Source organism: Agelaius tricolor, unplaced genomic scaffold (assembly GCF_023055355.1).
Source record: "Agelaius tricolor isolate 1412-34295 unplaced genomic scaffold, bAgeTri1.0.p SCAF_1, whole genome shotgun sequence".
Classification (NCBI taxonomy): domain Eukaryota; kingdom Metazoa; phylum Chordata; class Aves; order Passeriformes; family Icteridae; genus Agelaius; species Agelaius tricolor.
In genome coordinates this window covers 57,852,609-57,868,407 of record NW_027269261.1, presented here as the reverse complement: position 1 = coordinate 57,868,407, position 15,799 = coordinate 57,852,609, and the positions used below count along the sequence as shown (strand labels likewise).

Sequence of the window (15,799 nt, the reverse complement as noted above, 5' to 3'; positions counted from 1 at the left end):
AATGGTGTAAGCTTACTTACATTTAGGCAAAACAAACAAAATGTGAGTTGTTAAAATGTTATTGAGAAGTTTATTAGTAAAATGTTTCAAAGCTAGTTCACACTAGCTGTTTATTCATTCCCTCACATTTATCTCTCAACGCACATGGCTATTCCCATTCCTCCTCCTATACAGAGAGCAGCAACACCACGTTTTCCACCAGTTCGTTCCAGTGCATAGAGGAGAGTTACAAGGATGCGACAACCAGAGGCGCCCAGAGGGTGGCCAAGAGCAATAGCTCCACCTTGTATATTGATCTAAAAGGAAAAAAAAAGCCAACATAGACAGTCAAGAACATTTAACTGGCTTAGCTGATTTTCAACATAAATGACTTCACGGGGATCTAGCCCTTAATTATTTGTGAGCTTGAAACCCCAAGCCTCACTTCATGCAAGAAAGTGCATATGAGTGCAACAGCTGGTAATAATCAGTATTTCTTCTGCAAGGGTGCAGTCTTCACTCTGAAGATAAGAGGTGAATTTAGGGAGGGGAGAATAATACCCATGGTTTTTCCCTTCACTGAAATAATACTGTGGCAAATATATTTGAGGCAGCAATTTCAAATTCTGCATTAAGTATGTTTGAGCAGTTGCCTAGATTTGCACAACAATCCACTGCAACAGCACTGCAAGTTGTTCAGCTAGGAAACTGCTAGCAAAGCCAGCGGACAGAGCAGTGTGAGGAAATGCCTGCTGGGGCTCCCACCCTATTTGCTTACACCAAAGGGATTGCAAGAGAGCTGTGCTCATCTTTACAATCCACATGCATAGAATGGGACAAGTTTGAATTACAGGAGGTAAGCTAATGCCAGCCTACAAATCATTACCTTTTCTGGGTTTACTTTCAGTTCTTTTGAAATTGCAACAGATAGTGACGCAAAGGCTTCATTAATTTCAAACAGGTCAACTTGTTCCAGAGTCCAGCCAGCTTTGTCAATCTGAGAAAACAGTGCAAATAAGACCTTACTATCTTTTAGCTCTTAGCACCAGAGGAAGCTTTTCATAAGATGTAAATAGTGTGATTTGAAGCTTTAGAAAAGTTGAAGGAAAACAATTTTTTATAGCCAGTGTTGACAATTCTTGAAGACTACAGGCTTCAGTGTCAGACAAGTCGGTACAATGAGCTGTAATAATGCTGGCTGCTCATAAAAAATCTTGATTGATTTTACACGTAGTAGCAGTGGTGGTGCAATTGTGAGAATCAAACTGTACCCGGTGCCCTTACTTCAACAAGCACTGCATTCAGAAGCAGGCTTTTAACAGATTAAAAACAATTTTTTTAGGACATAGTCTGACTCCATTAGGGTCTCTATTATATTAACAGAGACTTTTAAACAGGAAAGAGTGTGGTGTCAACCATTAGTGATCAGTGCCACATCTGATTTGTCCAGTCTCTCCTGCCTTTACATTGAAAGCTTGCACTTTAAGCTTTTCACAGATGACTATTTTTGAAGATGGTTTGGTCATGTTTTCACTTGAGAAACTTGTGATGCAATTGCCTGCTCTGGTACAGGCATAGGCATGTTTCACATGTGTACATTTTTACTTCCACTTGCTTTGTTTCTAACAGCAATACTTTATCAGCAGAATCATCACTATTGATGTTTCACAACCTAGGCTGGCCAGACTGGTGCACCTCTGAGGCTACAGTCAAGGAGGGGAGCCTTTTTCTATAGATAAAATAGACAGTATGGACTATCCCATTCTTCTGGGAAAAGCTTAAGATACACAATGTTATTGTAACTCTTAATGTATAACATAGTCATTCTCTTACTGTAAAGTGCTACTCTAAAATTCTGAAGTGATAAACAATACATGGAGGGTCTGAACATTTGGTAACACACAAAGTTTAATCACAGAATCACAGAATATGCTGAGTTGGAAGGGACCCATGAGGATCGTCAAGTCCAACTCTTAAATAAATGACCCATAAAGGAATTGAAGCCACAATCTTGGTATTATTAGGACCATGCTCTATGAAGTAGTGTGCCCTTTTTCATAGTATGTATACAGTTATAGGTACAGCTCTGTTCCACAGTTTATACTAAAACTGTATTGTATATGCAGTTACTGCACCCTTCATTTAAAAGAACAATTTGAGATCTGGTAAGAAAAAGCTTTAGCATTATAGTTCTGATTTTCTTGTCAAAAGCCACAGAGCTTGGGTGAGTTCAGGTAGGACCTCCACATTGCTAGGACATTCAGAGGTGAACAAAGTAAAGCCTTTACAGAGTATTAAAAAAATAATAGATCAAATCTGTTCTTAGCTCTTTTCATGCTCACTTTCATAGCTAAGCTTTAACAAATAATCAGCTGGGGCTGCTATGGGTTATGGATGCATTAGCAAGCAGTGTGGTACCAGCAGGGCTGCTCACTGGGGCACTGAGAACCTTGTCCTGTGGACTGAACACTCAGCACATCAGTGGGTGCAGTAATGCTCGGAGCACGTTAGATGTGGCTTTGGAACTCCCCTTCCTGTTTAGTTACACCTGAAAGGAATCCAGTTTGTAAGCTCCAAACGTTTTGCAGGCCAAACTGAAACACAATGGGCACTGTCCCATTGGCTAATGCAGATGGCACTCAGTGGCCCTTCCCTCAGTGTTGTACTACTGAAAATACATTCAGGCAATGATTTGAAAATTAACTTGGCCAGACACATCATCAGAACTGTATCACTGAATTGGGTTAGTTACACACATGCCTGAAATTTGATCTTTAGTTTCCTAGGTTATCTAGATACCTTTCCACAAACCTGACTAGTTTATGCTCTGAAGTCCATTTATGCACATACACATTGGGGTTTTCTTTTTCCAACATGTAGGTACTAACCTAGTAGCACTAGGATTCCAGTCTTATATACTACACAGTTTTGAGGCTGTTTTTCACATAGTTTACTTTTTTCCTACTGAGTTTTCTTTAGAACAGGGCAAAACCAAGACATGGCCAGAAAACAAAAAGCAATTAAAACCAAGAGTTTTAACATTATGGATACACAGATAAGTGATTACTTACAGCTTTCCTTATTGCTGAAATGGGCCCTACTCCCATAATAGATGGATCTATACCTGTCTGAGCCCAAGATACAATCCGAGCCAAAGGCATAAGACCTCTCCTAGCAGCTTCTGACTTTTTCATTAGAAGAACAGCTGCAGCTCCATCATTTAAACCTGTGGAATAACAAACAACTTGTATCTATTTGTTGGACTTTATGGCTTTTACTGTACCACTTTCTCCTGCTTGCATAAAATCACAACCTAGACAAAACAAAAATCACAAATAATTTACTCGTTTAGGTCAGTACTGCTCATGCCAGCCAAGTCTGTTCTCTGCCACAAACACTTGAAACTATATTGCTGTAAATGTGACACATTTGTGATTCTATTTGGAAAGCAGCAGGTGGAAGAATCAAAATAAAATCTGAAAAGTAAGTACATCACACTTGTTAGGCAGGCTTTGGAAGGAGCAGCATAAAGACACAGGAAGACATTTAAAAGCTGCTTGTGGCAGTCCCACAGGAGTAACATTTTTAAACATTAATCATTAAGTTTTCCACTGTCCAAACCTGCAGTGTCAGAAACCCTTAGACAGTTTTAAAAGGAAATATTCCTTCCAGCCTATCAAATACTGCTGTTATTGCCCAAACTCTTGTATTGTTTCATAGAAAACAAGGAAACAAAAGACAACTCTCTAAAGAAATCCTCCACCACATCTCAAATGGAGTTCTGCCTACGATGTCAAACACATTGCCATTTCCTGCAAAGCAGTGAACACACAGCAGCCACACCCCTCACAGAGACCCTGCCTTCAGCCACAAGCAGCTACTGTTCTTTTCCATGTCATTTAAGCCAGATGGACCAACCTGAAGCATTAGCTGCTGTTACCGTCCCAGTTCCATCTGTCAAGAAACAGGGCTTTAACTTTGACATTGTTTCCAGGTTGCTCCCATGTCGAGGGTGTTCATCTATTTTAACTTCTATAGGACCTGCAAAACAGCATTATGCTCACAAGAGTGTCTAACCACGCAGACACATCTCTAACAGAAAGACAGCAAAACCAACATGCTGAGTGGGAATATACACCATATTCCTTTCAACCAACAAGGCATTCTTACACTGGAGACAGCTGCCAACTCAGGGCAGTTTAGCAAACAGCTGCAACCCTCTAGCTCCTTCTAGCAGGGCAGACAGCTCAGGTTTTCTAAGACGAACACTAGCAGCTAAAATACTGTCTAGTTATGCAAAAGTCAGTATTGCTCTTGCTGTTCCTAACCCAATACCTTCTCTTTCAGCAGAAGGCTATATGTCAAATGATACTTCTGGTAATCTTGTTACAAAGAATAGTCAAGTGACGTTGAACATTATCATCTAAATTGGTATCATGTAATAGTTTGTAGCCAGCCTAAAGCCAGGACTTTTTCTGCAGGGTCTCTTAAATTGAATTGTTGAAGAACCGATTCTTGATATCTTTTTGGAAAATTCAGTTTTTGCACTACCTCACAAGGAGCTGGGGAATTCCCCTGCTCAAGAAACAGACTTTGGCTCAAGCGTTGTAATAGGTCTGTTTGTACAGATATGTAGATTTGTATCACTCACAAATCTAAAGAGAAGCATATCCATTATATGTAACCTGACTACATAACTAACTCGTAACCCTAACTATTGTCACTCTGTATTTTACTAAATGGGCAAGGTTTGCCAGATCAATATGACTGTTTTAAGTTTGGTGCAGCAGGAGTCTTAAGAAAATGAAAACCACTGATTTCGGTACTATATCTAAGCCTATGTTAAGTCAGTGCTTTGTCTAGGTTGTTATTCTATCTTCAATAAACACACTATTACTATTTGCAGAAAGCTACACTGAGATATTCCACATTTGCATTGCTTCTCTCTTATTTAAAATATAACCACTGAAAGCTGCAAAAGAGAGCAACAGGCCACATGCTTACAAAAAAGCTGTGTAAGCGGGAAACCATCCGGGAAACCATCCACTGATTACAGAAGCCATAACAGAAAATAGATTCTTTTCCTTAAAATCAGCTCTCATTATCCATTCACACCTACCTTTTTTAGAAGGTACAAGAACAGGAACAATTTCTTTTGTAAAATAGCCAGCTTTCTGTGCTGCCTCTGCCCTGTTTTGTGACTGTACAGCAAGTTGGTCTTGCTCCCCTCTACTGACTTGCCACTTCTTGGCCACATTTTCAGCTGAAAGGGGAAGAAAATGCAAACTGCCATCAGGAAATGCCAAAATTTTAAATTGCAAAATTGTAAGCACAAAGGTAGTCAATAATGTTTGCTGTAGCAAGCAGCTGAGTTTGTTGAACCGTTTTCGTTCTGATTTCCTAATTTTGTTTACTCATGATTTTCTACTGTATTTACACTTGAGGGTGAAGATTTTTGTGTGGAATCTCCTCCTAGATGATATTATCAAATTAAATACAAATGCAAACAAGCTTTTGTAGTTTATTGCTTCTCTGAACTACTATGCTCAGATCTCTCTACAGGAACTCTCTACAGCCACATCAGGAAAGGGAACACTTCTGCAGTCACTCTGTTTCACGAGCAGGGTCTGGAGAAGCAGTTGGCTGACCATCCCAACCAGGGTGCAATAACCTGAAGCTGCAAAACCATGCATATCCACAGGGCACTTTATGTAACTCCCCCTCATCGTAAATCTGTGCTGCTGAATGCTCCAGTTACATACAGGGATTATTTTATTTATATTTTTTCTGAAATTAAATTTCTCAGATGTAGAAGAGGTGCAGAGAGATTAGCTCAGACAGAAGAAAAACCCAAAGCAGCAACTTTACAAACAAAACGGAAAAGGCTTTCAATGTCTTTCAATATTATGTATTTCTTTCTTTCTTTTTCATGACTGCAACATAAGGACAGCTTACATGTTATTTGTAATTTCAGATTTCTGAAATTTCATGTCAATGAATTCTTTCAGTTGACCATTTCATTTTATGGACTGTCATCACTTACCTGTTATGCCCATGTGATACTGATAAAAAGCATCTGTAAGGCCATCAAGGATTATGGTGTCCTGCAAGGAAGCCTCTCCCATTTTGACCCCAGCTCGCATGTGAATGACGTGAGGAGCCTGCAAAAGCATATATTGAAAGGAGTGAGATGTCTACATCTCCAATACACAATTCAGACAGACCATTGCAGAGACAGACCCCTGCCTGGTGGCTGGAGGTACCCATCCCAAACCCTGCCCATCCCTCCAGAGCCTGCCAGCTGGCATGCCATTTGGCCTGTGCATTCCCCTGGTAGCAGACCACCACACTGCAAGTGTTGTTTCCTCTCCACAGACCAAATCTGTCATTCCTGGGCCACATGGCTGTAGCTCTCCCATCCTACTAGCCTGCTCCAGCTAGTTCCCCATTGCACTCTGCTGTCAGGGAATGTTAACACCACTTTCAGCACAGGCAGCTGAGCCCTGGCAGAAGAGGCCATCCGTTTCTTGGGAATCAGATCACCAGCTCCGACCCATTCCTGAATACAGCCTTGGAATGAACACCTCGAAATAAAACTGCTTTGCTTTCTTTCCAAGCCCTAATTTCTTGGCAAACAATAACATTTTCAGTTATTCCTTCTCTGGGCTTCTTGCAATACAAAAATCCTGTCTATTGTGCTATGTCACAGGAAAATCTGTAGGGGGATAGAATATAAGAAAATAAAGATAGTGTAGAAAGTAATCTTACCCCTAAGGAGTTGCAGCTGGGCCAATTATCAAAGATTAGGAACAGGCCTGACTTTACCAGGCCACAGCTGTAACCAATGAGAAGAAGAGTGCTATAAAAGAGTGGGGTGGCTGGTTAAGAAGGGAACTGGGATCAATTGGCTGCTTTGTGAAGAAGAAAGAGGCAGTGCTCTGAGGAACTGCCCATAAGAACCACCAAGAAGGATGAAACTTTTGTGATAAGGAGACAATAGCATAGAACCCCTATAATAAGATGACAACAAAAATCATTCAGCACAACAGAGCTAGATAGAAATAAAAATGGAATTTTAAATGTAGCGTGTGTTTGTAGGGCACGTTTTCAGTAGCTACAGTATGAAGTCTTTTTTTGCAAGAAGTGTGCTACTGTTGCACGTGTAAATTCATTCGCAAGCACAGCGACCCTTTCGCTCTGCCTCCGGGTACCAGCCTGCAGACCCAGGCTTTCGCCACGGGGCTCTCTGCTCCCAGCACGTCAGCGCAACGCTTGTCTCACCCTCTGCTTTACCTTGCTCATGCTCTCCATGCCCCCTGCGACCACGACACTGGAGTCTCCCATCAGTATGGACTGAGCAGCCAGACACACAGCCTTCAGGCCCGACCCACAGATCATCTGGCAGCTCCAGGCGGGCACGGAGTACGGGATTCCCGCAGCCACGCTGGCCTGCCGCACGGGGTTCTGGCCAGCACCTGTGGGAACAGGCAGCAACGTGCTTTTGTCTGTTCTTAAAAACACAAATCCACCTTGTCACTGGTCACAATACCCTGATTCCACAAAAATTTAGAGCTTGCTCCTTTTAGCTGGTGGGTAGAGAAGTGCCCAGCAGTAATCTATAAAGAGATAACCTCTCTCATTTATATTGATCAATAAATACCTGCTACTGATAGTTTGATATCTACAGCTCTGCTTTTGATGCCAGGTCAGAGGAAACACTACTTCAGATCAGCCCTAGCCTGTTGTATGTGTAGGATGAAAAATCATTTAAATTGCTACTTTCTGAAGAGTTTCTTTTTGACATCTTCTGTACATCACCAGCAGTTAACTTTCCCTGAAAGTTCATATGGAAACCAAAAGCACAACTATGCACAGATGGACCTGAAAGCTTCCAGTCTTTCTTGTGATCTTGATGGAGATAATAGGAGCACTATATTCAAAGAAAAGAGTCTTCATCTGCATCTCCCGAGGCCAAAGCTCTTTGTACACAAAGAAAAGGACAACGAGAGCACATCATTCAGTAAACTGAAAATACAGAGGAATCTGAATCATCTTTAAACAAAAATATATATTTCCTTCCTCCACGTTTAAAATACAAAGCTGCCTATGATTCTACTGATTAAACATTACCCTGGAATAAGCAGGAGCTAGTTCAAAATAAACAATTCCCTGCCAGTTACACTTTCATTAAATCAAAATATTTGTCTCCAAACAAGTTGCATCACAAGATCTTGCAGGTTAGTCCTGTAGATAAAACACAAATGCAGGCCTAGCTCTTAAAATCTCAGAGTTATCATTACTTAGGATGTTCAACTCAGCAGCTAAGATGATCAAGGTAAGAAGGATGCTGTAACAAAGAAAAGAAACTGACATTCACATATACACTGTTGGCTACTTCAGGGATTTTTTAAAAAACCGAACTTCCCACAACATCCTTTCCAAAACCCCATCCTTTCGGTCACCCAGAGCATATGGAGAAGTAGCCACGATGCCTATCAAGTCCTTTGTTAAGGAACCGTGTTTCCAGTGGCAAGGCATACCGCCCTGGAAGGTGAAACCCGGGCCGTTCCCATGGGACAGCCCCGAAGGGATGCTGGCGCGGGCGGAGCGGTGCCCCCGCCGGGCCGTACCTGCGGTGAGGACCTGCCCCAGGATCACCTCCGACACCTCCTCGGGGGCCAGCCCGGCCCGGCGCAGCACCTCCCGGATGGCGGCGGCGCCCAGCTCGTGCGCGGGGAGCGACGACAGCCCGCCGTTGAAGGAGCCTGGCAGGGGGACACAGAGGGAGGGAGAGCTCAGCACCGGGACACCCGCCCGGCCCCGCCGCGAGCATCCGCCACCCGCCGCCGCCTCTCACCCACGGCGGTCCTGGCGGCCGACACGAAGACGACGGGATCCGCGCTCATGGCGGCGGCAGCGGCGGGCACGGAGCGGAGCGGCGGAACCCGAGCGGAGTGGCGGGCGCGGAGCGGAGCAAAAGCGGAGTCGGCGCCGGTCCCGCCCCTCGCCGCCGCCGGGCGGGGCGGCAGGACGGAGCCCGGGCACGGGATTCGCCGCCGGACACCTGAGCACAGCGCGGGGGCCGGGCGGGCGGTGGCGTGGTCGGGCCGGCCCCTGGGGCGATCGATGGGGCGGCCTTGGCCGATTCCTTCCCAGCCCCTTCCCTTCCTTCCCCTTCCCTTCCCGGGAGAGAGGAGCGGCTCCGCCCGGCACGCCGGGGCTGCCGGGGCTGCAGGGGCCGGGCACTTCCCCGTGCCCCCCGCTCGCACACCCGGTGCCTGCGCAGCGCCGGCTGCCAGCTCCCTCTGGATTATTTATTTACAAAATAAAGCGTGCGGGTCAAGTGCTCCCTTGTCATATTGTGGCTTTACGGACAGCTTGTTTATTTTTCATGGCGGCGTTTCTTAGGATCTGCGTGAGCAGGGAGAAAAGAATAATAATTTGAATTAAACTATACAAAACTGCCTATCGCTGGTTTGATTTGCACGGCAACTGACTCGCAGAGATTATCAACACCCTTTAAATATACTTACTATTCTAATATTAAAATATTAACATTTATAATTTAATTTTTAATATTAAAATATAAAATGTTTTAATATCTTTAATATTTTTCCTAATTTCAGCAGAAGCCAGACATAGGTATTTATATTTATATATTTATATTTATATATTTTTATATTTATATTTGTATTTATATTTATATTTACAGTGCTCCGCCGCTGGCCCAGAAGCTGTTCCTGCCTGACCTGATGAAAGAGGCAAGCAGGAGGCTGTTCCGTGGGAAGCGATGCTGCAAGGGGAAAGGCGAGGTGGTCTGGAAGGACGCAGCGCTGGCCTCAGGAGCTGGAAGGAGAGGAGGCGGCCGCAACCCACAGCCGGACGGGCAGGCAGGAATGTTTCTCTGCGGGAAATGTAGGTGGGAAGCCTAGAGATGCGAGGTGGGAAGCAATAAGAATAAAGGGAAGAACCAAGAAAGTAAGTCAAACTAACAATAGTTACAACTAACAACAGTAACAACTAACAACAGTTAAAAGAAAATTTATGCCGGCTGAAATAACTGGTCTATTGTACAGCCTTGATCTTCAGTCCTTACTCCTTCCTTCCTCATTCACGGATACCGCCTAAGGGACATGCCAGCCAAAGCACTGCATTGAATTTGCATCTGAAGGCCAAGAAGATGGTTAGAAAATCTGCTAACCACCACTTAGCTACAAAGTCGGGAGACTTTTTTTTCTATCCAGGTAGTAAAATTCTGCAGGTTTTCATAGAGAGAACAGAAGTACAAATTAAGTCCTAAAAAAGCGCATAGCATGTGATGACAAACACCCACAAACATAAATGTGGTTATATATGCAGTGAATGCACCAGTACACCTGTGGTCACATCCTGCATGTTGGCTACTCTGAAGTTGGCAGTATTAAATCTGCATCCACAAAATGTATCTGAACCTTCTGTGAGGGCACAACAAGCAACAGGAACACTACAATCCCTGAGTTGGATTCTTCTGACTCCTATCAGCCTCTATACTTGCTTTAAAATGTAAAAAACTACAGCATTACTAGATAGGGAAAAAATCCTACTTTAGCTTTGGAAGGCAAGATTGGCCTAGATTTCACCAATAACTGTTAAATCATGCTGCAGGACTCCAACACTCAAAATACATTCCTCCTTTTAGGTAATTTGGTCTTTGTGAAGGATAAGGCCAAAGTACAAAACCATGTGTTCTTCAGTTACTTTGGGGTTTCCAGCTTTCAGCAAGAGATGAATCCCCTCAGGTGTCTTCAGGAAAGGAAATTGCTGGAAAATTCCGCAAGCAGCTATAGGCAGACTGATGTACCAGTCTCCTAAGACCGCACATTAAAGGATGCATTAATTGGCAACATACATGCAGCACTGCTTTTCTTTAAAGGTGCTGTGCACTCAGAGCAGCTGATAAAACTGACAAAAATGTAAGATTAAATCTGGAGGGGAAAAACATGTTTTGTGTCTTTTCAAAAGGCTATCACTAAGCAAGTAGTAGAACTAACATAAAAGCAAAACTCAGGAATCTAGGATTCCAAGAAATACAGTGATTGTTTCAGAAAAATATTGTACAATTCCTGAGCACCCTGCATGACTGAATGTAGTCCCTGCACATTTTCAAAATTCAGCAGAGAGTGAGTAACACAGACATATGAGGGCAGCACCAAGTAACATCATTTATCAACTGTACCATATACCAAAATGTCATTCTTAATGCAACATTTGACTGATTACAACTTAAGGCCATTGATGGAAATACAAAGTCAATAATGTGAGATGAGCTCAGATTAAATGTCAGCAGGTGTTCACAACTGACACTACACCTGAAGTAACCCTTATGAACAGGATTCTGTTGAATTTAAAACTTTACAAATATTGAATGGAACATAAAGTGAGGCTTCAGCCCCTTCCCTCCCCACAGTTCACTAGCAGACAGAAAAAGTTCAAATATGAAGCAGCCTTAGGGCCTTGAGGCCAGCGTACCCCAGTGAGCTGACCTGCTGCACCTTTGCTCTCAGCCCCAAACATCAGAAGAGTTTTGCAGCTCAGCATTAGTGACAAACCAGGCTGTGAGGCTGGAGCACCCCAAAACAACAGAGATGAATTTTATCTTGGTATGTCTATCAGGTTTGCAGTATTCTATTTAACTCTACTTGGGTGGTGTCCAGGGTTGATATCCAAATGGACAAAAGGGGCATGTAACATAGTGAAATAATGTAGCAATCGCACAAAGGCAAATAATTATGAAACATTCATGGTACAGATCAAAGTTAAGTTATTTAAATGCAGAAAAAACACTTCTGAATGGGAGTAGGCAGCTGTGCTTTTAAATTCAATGTAGTTAATGAGCAGCATAATACTCAATAATAAACTACTGCCCTATGCTGGTACATTTTGTCGTTTCTCAGAAATCTAAACTCTGGGAAATGAAGTAATCAATTCAGAACAGAAATCTTACCTGCTATCAGTTGCACAAAGTTTATTTACTACTTTGCTGTGAACACAATCAAATGGACAAGTGCCTTTGGTTAAATACTCAAGGTGCAAAGATTTTTGCATTTTCATTTGCTAGTGGTGGCTCTGTTTTATTAGAAATAGACAGAAAGTTAGAGGATTTCAGTGTTCACTGATTTACTCTCCTGCTAAATAACTTTTTTCTAAATCTGACCTTTTAAGAGATCAGTATTGTTACCAAAATGCGAAGCCCTTGCGTTTTTTCCTCAAATCTGACACTTGGTCAATGAATACTGGCAAAACCAGGTGTTGGGAATGTGATTTTAATAAAAACTAAGCTGCACCTCTTAAAGAAAAAAAAAAAAAACCCAAACAAAACCCAAACCAAATCCAATTACTTTAAATTAATAAATCTCAATATGAGATAATTCTATTTTTTAAAATAGATTTCACAACTTTCCTGTAACGGCAAATTCTCTAGTTTATAAAGTCTTATACACAAATATTGGTACTAATATCTGCTATGGGAACTCAGGCTTCCTGGACGCCTTTAGTACTTTAAGACCTTTCTTCATGTGTAGAAAGACAATTCATTCTTTTTCCAGGTCTTCTTAGCAATGGACTGACATTCAGTTGTCTATGAGTAGGTTCAGCACAGAAGGCCTGTTTTAAAAACAGACAGATACACTGTTTTCCCAGTGAGGTAAAGAGCTACATTTTCTAAAATTTCTCAATCTCCCACCTGACTGACAGGGTCCTTGGAAATCAAGGGAATGAAATGTCCTTGGCTGTGCTAAGACCAATCTGTGTTTTCCTTGAATCCATTTTTGTAAGGGAATGTTCGTAATCTAATTGGTGCTTAATTAAAAAATGTAGTCTTCCCCTCAGGCAGGAAAACATTTGCACTACTAAAACTATCTTGGCCTTTCTATGGTTTAAAAAAAAAAGTATAGTAAACACCTGGGCTTATATCCTTAGCAACTATATGCACACCTGTACTCCATATGCAGTATTCATCAAGCATCCCCAAAAATGAATTTGAGTCATAATTTGGTTGTAATTGTATCTGGATGGATTATCAGTCAGGGGATGTCTTCAGGAGAGGCTCTGGAGTTCACTCTCTCTATATATATATATATAAATTGCTGTTAAATAAAAAGTAATTATTGCAAGAGCTTTCTGAAGAAGTTTATTTACTTCTTGCTATAAAGATGTAAGCAAAATAGGTGATAATTCCACTAAGACCCATAAAAGCATGTTAGCAGGGGATATAAAGACAGCATTAAGCCTGCAGCCTCACATTCAGGAAACTTCTCTAAAAGAGAGTTCTCTGATGTCAAATTTGGGCTTTCTGCAGCCTAGATCTTTACCTAGTAGTTACCTGAAGGACCTCTCTGTATCCCTTTCCTCTCAGTGCAATCCACAGATTTTATCTTTCTCCCACACCTGTAGGCTGCAGCAGCCTTTTCCAGTGCTCCTGAGAGCTCATTCTCTGCTGCAGATGTACCATGGGTTTGCCTTGCTCCATCTCCTGTCCTTGCAAGTCAAGGACAGCCTTTGCTACAGCCGACTGGCCTTTCTTCTGTTCCTGATATTTCAAGGTCCTTTAAAATGCCAAGAGTATGTACAGTACTCCAAACTTTTTTTTTTTTAACTTTTGAAAAAGGCTTTATGTCATTTTCCCCCTAATTCCTCACTTTCCTGACCTACAGACTAATTTTTTTTTTACAAGTGTTTTACACTAGGAAGTGTTTTCCTTCAGAGCCTGCCTTCCCTGGGGACAAATAGCATCCCTCAGAGCTGGGAAGCATCGTGGTATTTGTGTTGGTCCACATGGCTTCCGTGTGAAACCAAGGGGTGGAACAGAAACCCAGAACTGAGCCAGTAAAACCAAGGAGGAGCCATCCAGTTAATGGATAATTAAGTTAATGAGTAACACACCATCATTCAAGGAACCTAAAACCCAGTGAGCTCTGCTGCCCACTCATTCATAATCTGGTTCCTATTCCATTTTATCATTACAGGTGAACCAATATATGAATTTGGCTTTTGTGTTGATGCTTGGACAGATCAGGACACGCCCTCTCATCCAAAGAGCAATGCTGCCGCTGGGGGTTATGATAGCACCTATTACCTGAAAAGCTAATTTACTCCAGTTACCACACTGTAAACACAACCCAAGGCGGGTGTTGACACGTTTGTTCCAGCAGCACTAAAAAGTCCCAGGTTAGTTCTCACTGTGTAAGAGATGTGCAAACAGAACAAAAGAGTATTTCAGTTAAATGTCCTCTTCCCAAAAGTATCAGAGGACTGGTTACCAAATTGTTGCCCTTTTTTCCCTAAACAAAAATTGTAGGTGTAGCTTGATAATACACTTACCAACTTGAAAGTACAGAAGGAAAGCAGCCCAGAATATTAAGCTCTGTGGGCTGATTCCACTTATCTCTACATGTCCCTGGCTGCCTGCCTCTTGTTTAGCTAGCATATTTCCCACAAATGTAATCTACACTTGTAAAGATAAATTTAAAATAACTAGGTGCTGACAAGGGGTAAAAAATGCAGGACTATTTTCTACATGCTCATGAACACAAACAATTGTGGAAGGTTTACCATCCCACACCTTTGAGGGTGTCTGAGCTAGACCCTTTATCTGTACTACTGAGAAGACACAAAGGAGTTTTGGTTTCTGAAGAAAACAAAAAGTAGCCAAACTCTAGACAAAGTACTGGGAGATCTTGAGTTTAAATCACCACTGATACACAGAACACGTTAGGTATGTTATACACAGAATAAAAGAAGCCCTGAGCATACGTCTGCATCTATTTTATGTAGAAAAAGTTTCAATTTCTTCTCCTGCTTGGTTTATATGCATTTTTAGTATTGTAATGTTTACATTTGCACTCAAGGAAATCAAGTCAATTTGCTACATTAATGTTTTTGTTAAGGCCTACTCTAATGTTCATCTCTCATGATGCCATATCCTGGGATGGCTTCATCTGTTAATTGGTATCTTGAATGCTTAAAACAAATATCTGCAAGAAAAGCAGGAGCAGGTAACCGTACAGTAATCACAGTGCATCTTTTTTCACTTTTAAATGAGGTAAGATTTCAAAGGCATTTATTCAGGTCCTTTCTCCTTGTGGTCACCTTACCACCCTACCTCGGGTAGCTACATCAGATCATTTGCAGTGTGGTTTTTAAACGTTTTAAGTTCTCACTGAAAATTCTGTGTATTCATATATACACATACATGTGGATGTGGGACCACGTGCCTTAGGTTCTATTCTGTAGTGATTATATTGTTTCTGGTACCATGAAGAGTCAGGAGAGATTTCTGGAGCACCTTCAGCACTGACATAGTGAGTGACAATCAATTACCCAGGTGACAGACTAATTTAGCATGCAGCAGCTGTTCGACTTTGCCGACAAAAGGCAGAAGTATTTACCCAACAGCACAGCCTGCGAAATCACGGACGGTAAGAAGGATAAACTTTATTTTAAAGCACCAGCTCACTTGCTAGACCTCCACGAAGGGCAAACTTCACTTTATCAGTTTTTATTCCCCAACGCGTTAACTGATGTTTCACTTCTTTGGAAGCAGCTGGAATTTAAGTCCTGTATCTTTCACCAGTGGCGGAGGACACTGACTCGTACTGCCGGCGGGCAGGTAGCCCCGGCAGCAACGCCGAGCAGCCCGGCACCCATCTTCTGCTTTATTTACTGCTGCGCGTAGTTTTTCTTCCCAGAGCTCCCATCTTCCCCGCCAGCCTTCCGGGAAGGCGCCCAGCGCTCTTCCCAGGAGGCGCCGGGTCCCGCTCCCCTCAGCCGCTTTGGCGGGAGA

The 15,799-nt window shown here is 42.4% G+C and overlaps 1 protein-coding gene across 1 annotated transcript; it reads right to left on the bottom strand.

The window, feature by feature from the left end:
- Positions 1-43: 43 nt before the first annotated feature.
- On the bottom strand, positions 44-9,328 carry ACAT2 (acetyl-CoA acetyltransferase 2). Its single transcript, XM_071435976.1, has 9 exons — positions 8,837-9,328; positions 8,610-8,744; positions 7,273-7,454; positions 6,023-6,140; positions 5,099-5,242; positions 3,898-4,020; positions 3,051-3,205; positions 866-976; positions 44-296 (listed from the first exon to the last, which is right to left on the bottom strand). Exons 1-9 carry the CDS (start codon positions 8,883-8,885, stop codon positions 129-131), a joined length of 1,185 nt encoding a protein of 394 aa, XP_071292077.1. The 5' UTR covers positions 8,886-9,328; the 3' UTR covers positions 44-128.
- Between the last annotated feature and the right edge of the window lie 6,471 nt (positions 9,329-15,799).